This window comes from Cryptomeria japonica, chromosome 4 (assembly GCF_030272615.1).
Source record: "Cryptomeria japonica chromosome 4, Sugi_1.0, whole genome shotgun sequence".
Classification (NCBI taxonomy): domain Eukaryota; kingdom Viridiplantae; phylum Streptophyta; class Pinopsida; order Cupressales; family Cupressaceae; genus Cryptomeria; species Cryptomeria japonica.
The window spans coordinates 173,545,331-173,555,947 of NC_081408.1; the positions used below are offsets into that span (position 1 = coordinate 173,545,331).

Here is a 10,617-nt window from a genome sequence, read left to right on the forward strand (position 1 = left end):
ATGTATTCCTATTTGTACTTATTAATATAAAACAAGAATGCAACAACCAACTCTATTACTCATGTTACCAAGTTCTAGATACTTTATCTATATTCTCATGAAAATATTAAATATCACACTTAAATAAGATATCAAATTCCAATATTTATTTATGTAAAAACAACAATATTTTTACAAACCATTAGAAGTAAAACCAATAAGTTAAACCTAATAATAATAGCAAATGAGAGTGTAATTAAAAAACCAGTCAACGAACTCATCAAAAGTGCATGTGTACATGCTGTAAGGAAACTGAATATTCAAAATAAAATAAGCTTCAAATACATTAATGGTTATATTCATTAACCATTATTCATGAAAAATCTTATGATCCATGATTTGAGCAGTACCTATATTCATTTTAGTTCATCAGCTCTCCGTCTTCTGATCCAGTTTGCCGGCGGTAAACGACGACAGCCAAAATCACAACAGCAATCGACCAGAATTCGCCTTGGGAATTGCGATCATACGCGTAATTGTATATTTGAGGAAGGATGCACAGAGCAGTAATACCAACGTAATAACATTTCCTCAGAGATTTACCGTTATATTTCCATTCAGAAATGCAAAAAAATTGAGGAAGCAAAAAGAAATCCTGAATCAATCGCACGTATGGCCTAACCGCCTCCTTCCAATCTGTCTGCTGGCCATAACTGAGAGAAGAGACAACATTAATGGGGACTTTAGCAATGCCAGCACAAATCTCTATGACGAAACAAATGCCGTACATAACTCCGCACCAGAGCAGCACCAATTTTTCACTTGGTATTTGGGTGAGACGAAGACGAGATTGCCAAACTGTGTGGAAAAGTTTTACTGTGAAGGTAAATGCAAGCAATAGCATGACATTGATTAGGATATCAAACAGGGGAGGAGGATTTTGTTCCGTTGGACAGCTATACTCCTCCTGTTTATAAGGGGGATCTGAGCTTTTAAAGTAGAAGTAATCTATCCTAGTTGTGAGAGATATACCGTAACTCAGAGCTTGGATGCCCACCATTACAAGTGAAGTGTATGCACCTGCCTCTGCATTGTGCCTAACATACAGTAATTGACTCACTATACATGCAATTGCAAGGCAGAGAGACAAAATGTTCAGAACTGGCTCCAAAATTGTTCGAGGAATAGCCTCTACTGTCTCTCCAGTGTAAGAAGTTTGTGCTGAATGCACCTCTAGTGGTTTGAAATAAAGTGGATCGCTCTCTGTTCTGTTGCTTCTGATTGACACTTTCACGGACCGATCTATGAGGAGCCTGAAATTCGTTGGTGGGTACTGTAGATTCAGTTCAATTTGACAATCCAGACCATCTTTCACATCAATGCTACTATTGCTGCGAAGAATTTCTGTACGATCCCGAATATCACGACAGCCTACAAGATCCATCTTACCCTTTCGCGGATCGTACACACCCTCAACGGATAGCTTGATCAGGGTAGGAAAAATCCCCTGCAATTTGAACTGCGCTGCCACTTTGAGTAACGACCTTTCATCTTGAGAGGTTTGCCCTTGCTTCAAGATGCAAGAAATCCTTCCATAGTTGTAGCCGTATGATGCATCTGATAAATCCATCCCCACAAAGTTCTCAATAGCTATGATGTCCAGATTCATCGTAGCATTTGAATTCACTCCACAAGAAACGATGGCTGAATGCACTGAAAGATCTCTGCCTAAGATATAAAAACTATCCCTTGATTGTCCTAATTTCCTCCATGGATATTTGAACAAATGCCATCGTATCAGATCACCCATAGCCTTTGAATTTTTTCTCTCCAGAAGAGATTCTGCAATTGTATTCTTGGCGTAGTCGTATGGCATTTCATTATCGAAACCATAGGGCAGAGATATACGTGGTTGTATTGGGTGCTCAAAGGAGAGAGGATACAAGGCTTTGGAGTCCTTGTGAATGCTAGAAATAAAACCCACTACAATATTGCGCTGCTTGAGTGAAAGTGATTCTGGAATGTAGAAAGAAACTTGAAAATCACAAGCAGGGGTAAGGGTAGATGCAAGGCATCCCACCATACAAATCTTACCAGGCGATGCTTTGCTCCATTTTGCTTGGATCCACATATTGTTTTGGTTCTCCCGGACTGATCCTAATCCAGCGGTCCCGGTGTTGTGTTCTACTGCAGGCACAACACTAATAGCCGCACTGATATTGAAATCTGGATGTGCATTGGATTGAAGGCATTCAAATCTTTGAATAAAAATCCTGGAATAGCTGAAACCCCCTTGATTGGCGAAAGGACCAACCCTGATACAATACTCTACTGGGCTTTTGCATTCCCAATTTGGGATTCCCTCCAAAGTCCAATGCTCCAATAATGACCTTAAGAAATCACAGCTCCAAAATTTCCCCTGGTATAATTCCAGATCCGTGAACTTATTTTCATGAACCTGTGCCTTGCACGCGTTTTCCACCATGCTGTCTGTAATGAATTTGTAGGGCGGCAAGTAATCCAATGCGAAGGTGATCTCGATGGGATCAAAGAACATTCGATGATCTGAAGCACGGAAGCTTGCCAATCGTGCAACAATCTTTCTGGAGGTTAGCCCATTGCTTGGCGGAATCTGCAGGCGAAGTAGAATTTTTTCATCTTCATCCAGTGGAGGCACCGACCATTTTGAGCGAGCAGAAGGATTAATATGCCGTAGGGGCACCATCGATCGGCCCAACATACACAGATTCTGATCACCGCTATTTAATTCTGTGAAAATTCCTAGCAAGTTAATGCAAAGTTGAGTTATGCCCGGTTGATTTCCATAGCCCGTCCAGATCTCGTTATTGATAAGACTGCTTTTGTTATTGGATATGTACAAGCATACGAATGCGGTGAGATTCGCAACTTTGGTGTTGAGCCCACATAAGAAATCTGAAACTTGGGGATGCAGATCTAACGAAGCCACTTTGAAAATTTTGTCCTCCTGTTGGGAATGTAAAGGTAAAAGAGGCGCGGACCCATTCTCCTGCTCCCATTCTCCAGAGAGTGGAAATTCCTTTGGAACCCACCAAGTACCATCACGATAACAAGGAGACGCCTCACTTGCAACAGATGCACAGTGCTCCTCAACTTCTGAAAAACGATCAATCGTCTCTTCCAACATACTTTCATATTCGATCTTCAGTTTGCCCAGAGAATGTGAGCTTTGCGAAAGGCTCTCATTTTCCAGAATTAGGCGGGCCACTCCCAGGATGAGGATGGCGAGCATCTTCCGAGCGTGTGGATAACACTTCGCCTTCATTTTCTTTAAGCTGCAGCGCACAGTGTGATACATAGAATCATGCCCTCAACACTGAGAATGTCTTGAATGGTTCGATTTCTTGCTGAGCAAGCCAAGGATTTGAGAAAAGAAAGAGCTGGGTTACTCTAGTTTCCGACCTTAATTAATAAACTAAACAGCTTGAGAATTTCTATGTAAATAAGTAAATGAAAAATGGGCGATTTCAGCTGGTGGTCTTCACATGTGAGGTTGCTAATTTTGACTGGTTTTCAATAATCGAAAACAATGGTTGAAGCGACAAAATGACAAAACATGGTAGCAATCCAGACAACGGCCCTTCCATAGGAAACGGCGGCGTATCTGAGAAGAAGATTGCACTCATATTATTTATTGGAAAATTTAGTATTATCAATTTGAAAATTTGGTCAACTCTTTTGGGAGAGTAGAGTCTCAACGTGTGGAATTTGACGGCCACTCTATCTGTCGTATGAATTTTGTTATGACGGTTTGGTATTTCAATCTTTTTCACGTATTTCAATCTTTTTCACTTGACGTTTCAAAACAATATTAATTTATGAATATTTTTATATAAATTCTTTTATAATAAATGTCAAAATTTTTAATTTTATTTATTATGAAATGTTTTTAAATTCATATTTAAGGCAATCTTATTAAAAAAAATTAAAATTAAATTGACTAAGTGTTTAAATTCATATAAGAAAATACAAACTATTATAAAATTTCATATTAAAATATTTTAAAAATTAGAAAAAATATATCATACTGTTTCAATTGTGAAAAGTTTCTAAATTCATTTTTAAGACAATCTTATTGAATTCATATAAGAAAATAGAAACTATTCTAAAAAATTATATTAAAATATTTCTAAAATTAGAAATAATTATATCCTACCATTTTGATAGTAGTAGGCAAGATTGAAAATGTTAGAGAAGGTGAACTCTAATTGGATTTTTTTAGAAATTCTAGAAGGCGAAATCAACCATTTCTAGGTCCTTTCCTTGATACTTGGACCCATCAACGGCGTAGACAGGCTGGATGCAAGTTGCAACAAAACCCATTACTAATAATTGGTAGAGATCCAGGCTTAATTGAAAATAGCAAGTCCCATAGGGTAGGAATGACACTCAATGTCTGTGTTGGGTTTCTTTGTATAATCAGATCCCTATTGGATGACAGTCTCAGAAATGGGAGAAATTAAAAAAAATAACATTGTTAATCCAAGAAATGAGCCCACTAGAAAAATAAATGTGTTCGTCAAAAACCCTAATCCTTCTCAAACTTGTAATGGGTGGCTTCCTAATGACTTTCTTGATATAGGGGGAGAAAGACCTAATAGGGCCAATAATGGATGGTAACAAACCAATGGTGATTATGGGAATAATATTGGTTGGATGAAGAAGCCCCGAGATTTGTTGTTCTTGGATCTTTCAAGCATGCACATTGATTCAATAATTTTGGAGTTACAACAGAGTACAACGTTTGTTTAAGTGTGGGACTTTGATATACTCATTCCCTACTTTAACGAGCATGTATTAGATCATTGGGAAGAAATTTTTGATGTGTTTATTGTGTCTCCAAATGTGCATTAGTTCTCATCTTTGATAATGTAATGGCCAAAGATAATGCCCCATAGTTAGGGTTTTTCCTTTTTAAAGATTCTTTGATTGCCATTTTTACCTCATCCCCAAATTTTTTGTCAGATTTAGCTAGATGGTCTATTTTCCCAACCTAGGTTGAAGTTGCTTTCTTACCTTTCAAGTATAGAAAGGCCCCTATTTTAGAAAATTTGGGAAATGCTCTTGGTAACCAACCCAAAGTGGAGTTGAAGATGGTGGATGGTCAGATCACTACTAGGTTGCTAGTTATTTTCAATAAACCCACTACCCTACAAGTGCATATGGTTATCAAAATAGAGAATGGGACTTGGCATCAACCCTTGAAGTATGTTTGGCTTTACCCTTCTTTTTTTACTTCCATCATTAATTTTTCCTAACATTTTTTTCTAGATGGAGATGATAGGTAAAAGGGATCTAGTGCCTCTCTAGTGTCGATTCAAGAAATTTTTTTGGTTAGAGATAAAGCCTAGTTTCACAAGAAAAGATAGTTCAAGTGACTCAGAGACCATTGAAAGTACCAAATCATCATATTATGGGTATGGTAAATGACCTTTTGGAAAAGGTGAGAATTGATGTCATTGAGGATTTCATCAATGAATATCTTGACGAAAAGTAGAATAAATCTTTGATTAATTTCTATGGCATATGACTGAGACTAATAAGGATAAGGAGGATCTCATTAGTCTTATCAACATTCATGATATGAAACTTGATGTCAATGAGAACTGTAATGCATCCCTGCAAGAACTTGATTCAAATAAATTAGGAGATTGGACAACCTATGTGGTAGTGGATTTAGGCCATTTAGGAGGGTTGGAAAAGCCAGTTTTAGGGGACATAGAGTTGACACAGACTAATGGTGGTGTTCATGTCACTCTAGTAAGACCAATTTTAAACACATTACTATCAAGGGAGACCATTGCTCCCTATATTCAAACAAAAAGAGTGAATGAGTGTTCTCCTTTTGCTACCCTGAAATCTAAAAGAATAAAGAAATGAAATTTTTTAAAAGCTTAGGAGGAGATTGTTGCAGGTATCCAAGGAGCAATTGATACATCGTTAAGATTTGTGAGAGTGAGGATCTCTCCCAAGAAGAATGAGTCTCCTATTGTGAAATGTTAGAGGCCTCAATTCCTCTAACAAGTGGCACTTGGTTAACCATAAGTTAGCCATTCTTAATCGTGACATTTTCATTTCCAGAAGAAATACATATTGCTTTAGATTTGGTGGATCTGTTTTTCAAATATTGGTTGAAGTGGAGCTAATTTAGAGTTGGTGCATAACGGAGTTAAGGTAGGCTAGTGGATCTATGGAATAAGAAGGTTGTTAATGTTGAGCACATCACTTATGGAGATAATTGGAAGTTGGTGGTGGCCATGCCATTGAGTTCACTATCATTCTTTTGGTTGTTTAATGTATATGGATCTAATAGCATGAGGCTTAAGGAGAAATTATGGTCTTTCTTGAGCCCACTATTGACTTAGTTGAGAGTAATTATGATGGTCATTGGGGGAGATTTTAATTTAGTGCTACATGACTCTAAAAAGTTAGGAGGTATTATCCCTCCCCCAAGAGTCATGGCTCAATATTTCAAGAATTTTTTGTCTTCTAATGGGATTTATGATTATATTTCAGATAATGGGTAAATGCAAAGATGAGTCCCACTTACAGGGAAGTGCACACATTGGAAAGTGTGCCACTAGGAATGAGGCCTTGCTATTTTATAAGCGGGGCCTCGTTATGCTATGGCAACCCAAGGCAAAAATAAAAAAATGGGGCTCTGTTGTTAATGAGACCCATACCATAATGGGGCCTATTTTTTATGTCAAAAACATAATAGTAAATGGGGCCCCATTTCTTAAATTTTAAAATAGAACCCACCATGTGCATCGGGTTTAGGTTCGATAAAGGCATGGAATTCCCAAACCTTAGATTTGGACCTGCAAGTTGAAGCTTGTATCAATGACATGCTCAAATACTGACTTTTGTCAAATTTTTCATACCTATTATCAAAGAAATTTTTGAAAAAATTAAAACTCATTTCAGATTACACTGTGTGGATTCTGAATATGTATTTTTTTTTAACTTTTGATTATTTTCTCTATTTTTCAATTAATTTATAGTCAATCTAGTCCATAAACTTGAAATATTTGTTGATTTTGTTTATTAAATAACCATTTTTTTTTAAGTAAAAAATTGAAAAAAAACAATGTCATCAATCTACACAAAATTCTTTTCCATTTAAAAAAAAATTGAAAAAATGATAAGTTTAGGTCAAATTATGTGGGCTGTAAACAACAATTAGGGCCAATAAAAAATTAAAAATAATTGTGTTTGAGGGAGGGAGAAATAAATACTAAGTTCTATTTTACATCAACAAATATTAAGAGATAGTTTAAAAAATTGCCTCGGTTAAAAAGTGTTAAAGGGGATAATTTGTCCTCTAAAGCTACTGTTGAAGATTAAGTAGTGTCCCTTTTAAAAGGGTTATTGCAAACTCCTCAAATTCCTCAAATGGGTTTCTCATAGATCCTTTTTTGAATTGTATCCACAGGTGGTTATTTTGGATCAAAAAAATTCTCTCATGGTAAGGTTCCTACTTCAAGAGTTGAAGAAATTGTGTTCTCAATGGACCTTGATAAAGCCCCTAGCTTGGATGGGTATATAATGCTCTTTTTTCAAAATTGTTAGTATAATAATGCTTGATAAGTCAAGAATACATCAAAATATCTTGAAATAGTTAAACAGAGTGGTCATTGCCCTCATTCCTAAGACACAAAATCCCCAAAATTTTGTAGATTTCAAACCTGTTTGCCTTTGTAATACAAGTTACAAAATCTTTACAAAAGAGATTGCAAATAGTTTGGCCACAATTAGTCCCATTTTCATCTCAAATAAAAAAGGTGGATTTTCTCTGAATAAAGAAACTTCGGATAGGGATATACTTGCACATGAAGTCATTCATTTAGTTCAAAAGGAAAGGAAACGAGGAATAATTCTCAAGCTAGTTATATTAAAAGTATATGATATGATGCATTGGGATTTTCTCTTTGTTGATTTGACCAAGATGGGTTTTAGTAGGCAATGGATCAAATGGGTGATGTTCCACTTGTCTAGAGAGAAATTTTCAATATTGGTGATTGGGGTATCATGTTGTTTATTTTCATCTTTATGTGGTATGAGGCAAGCAGATCCCTTATCTCTTTCCTTTCTCATACAAATAGCAGAAGTGTTATGTAAATAAATTGGTGCTTCTTGTGGGAGAGGAGACTAGAGAGGCATTTTACTTAGACAATGTCAGGAATCATTTTCTCACACTTTTTTTGTTGATGACACCTTTTTATTTGGGAAAACAACAATGGCAAAGTCAAAGCTCATGAAAGGTATTATTTCTAACTACTGTAGATTTTCCAGGACATCAAGTCAATAGCATTAGGTTAAATATCCTCTTTGGGTAAGTGCAAAAAGATGGTGGTCAAAAAGGGGGTATAAGTGGACACTTTTTTTCTGAAATTAGGTGAACTTGAACTTTGAGGCAAAATTTGAAAGTCATCCACACAAGATATGAAGATAATCAAAGAACAAATATTGTAGTACTCTGAATCTAGTTTCCAAACTACTAAACTTTTTCAATATTGGATAAGATTAAGATTGTCAAATCCTTTGCACATGAAAAATAGACCCTGATTTTTTCTGAAAACATAACATAGTGTCTGATGTGCGCATCAAAAAATTCATAGTTAGATTTAGTATTTTGACAAATCCTTTAGCAAAATGATAGCTAGGAGTGAGCACTAGAGGATGTGTAATTTTTTGTTTAGTATTTTTTTTAAATGACTTTTCCAATTGAGCACATCCTGAAAATTAGGTACCTGTTCGTGCATGAAGTATAAGTTGCGCTAAACAAATTGAAAATACAAATTTTGTTTTTTAAAATTGTAAAAACTCAAGTGCACTATAGTAATATATGAAAAATTTTAAATTTGGATAAGTATATCAAAATTTATTAAAAAAATGGTGCACCTATGTCTATGAGAACTATGGAGACACTGGTAAAAGAAATTCAATAATAATATATTATTGGTGTTCAAATTTTAAAAATATTATATGGTTAGAAAGCTCAGAAGATGGGTGAAAATATGGTGGCAATTATAGAAATACCCACTTGATGAAATGTAAACCTGATGATGACAAAGTCGATAAACCAAGTTGATAAAATAAAACACGTCAAAAATGAGAGAAATGGAGGAAAATCAACTTCCAAACAGTAGCTTTGTCATCCAGGCCTATTTTCAAGCATAAACAATCAAAGTGCGTACGGGGTTACTTATGGTATAAAAAGCGTGTACGGGGTACTTATAGTGTAAGAAGCACGTACACACTATGTTTACTATAAACAACGCGTACGCGCTATGTTTACTATAAACAACGCGTACGCGCTATGTTTACTATAAATAGAGCGTACACATTAAGTTTGTTTAAATTTTGGGTGTGTGTATAATATGATATTGTATATATAATATGTGTATATACATATAATATATAATATTTATATATATATATATGTATCTAATAATATACAATATATTAAGTATATATATACACATATAAGTGTATTGTCTCCCCCTCTCAAGTGCATATAAGGTCTCTCTCTCTCTCTCTCTCTCTCTCTCTCTCTCTCTCTCTCTCTCTCTCTCTCCCTTCCTCTTTCCCCTTTTCCCTTCCTCCATACCCCATCCCTCTCTCTCTCCCCTTCTCCCTTCTTCCATACACCATCCCTCTCTCTCTCTCCCTCTCTCCCCTTCTCCCTTCCTCCATACCCCATCCCTCTCTCTCTTCTTCTCTCCCTCCCTCCCTCCATACCCCACTACAACTATGTCTACATTTCTATAGAAGTAAGTGAATTTATTTCTTGTCTACAACTTCCTCTTTGATTTTTATCATGTATGCTCTCCTAAGAAAATTGACTCATGGATTTGTGTGTGTATATTGAATAGGAGGAAAAGGGTTTGAAATTGAACCACGGGTGCATTACCGTGACAAACAAGGAAACCTGTAGCAATATTTTTCTCGAATGTGCTTTTAACGAGCAAAGCAGATGTCAAAAATAGTGTCAACAAAGAAAAATGATGAGTCAGAGTACCTAAAATATCTTTATCAGAAGGAAACAATTGGTAGGAAGAGAAAGAGGGAGAGTAACACAAATGATGTCCTGGAAAATGATAGTGGTGGGTATGCGAGAGTTCCCATGTTGTTACACAATGCCTGTCACCTAAAGAAATTAAAGTTTGTTGTATGCATGGCAGTGGTAGTATATGATGATGATCACTTATAAAAAGGCTTGGAAGGGTACATACCCATGAAAGAAATCAAGTGTGTAACTCCTATAGTCACAATCAAGATCAGTCCTATAACCTTGCAAATTTAATAGCATCATATATTTTAGAACTTAGGTAGTACTCTTAGGGTTCGGCAAAGCTCTTACACTTTCTTTTTAGTGAAGCCTCATTGTTTGTTCGCTTGGAGTCTCTCTTATGCTTACAATGGTCTAACTTAGCTATATCAAAACTAAGCTATCGATGTTCTATTGTATGATGTTCTATTCATAACTTTAAATAATATATCATAGCCCACCATACGACCCCTTAGGTGTCATTAGAGGTCATATTGTTTCCTAAGAGGTCATATAGTGTCCTGTAACCCCTTAGGACACCATAT

At 36.0% G+C, this 10,617-nt stretch overlaps 1 protein-coding gene across 1 annotated transcript; it reads right to left on the reverse strand.

Moving 5' to 3' along the window:
• Window positions 1–400: 400 nt before the first annotated feature.
• LOC131040919 (uncharacterized) lies at window positions 401–3,316 on the reverse strand. Its single transcript, XM_057973877.1, has one exon. It carries the CDS (start codon window positions 3,314–3,316, stop codon window positions 401–403), a length of 2,916 nt encoding a protein of 971 aa, XP_057829860.1.
• Window positions 3,317–10,617: the final 7,301 nt, after the last annotated feature.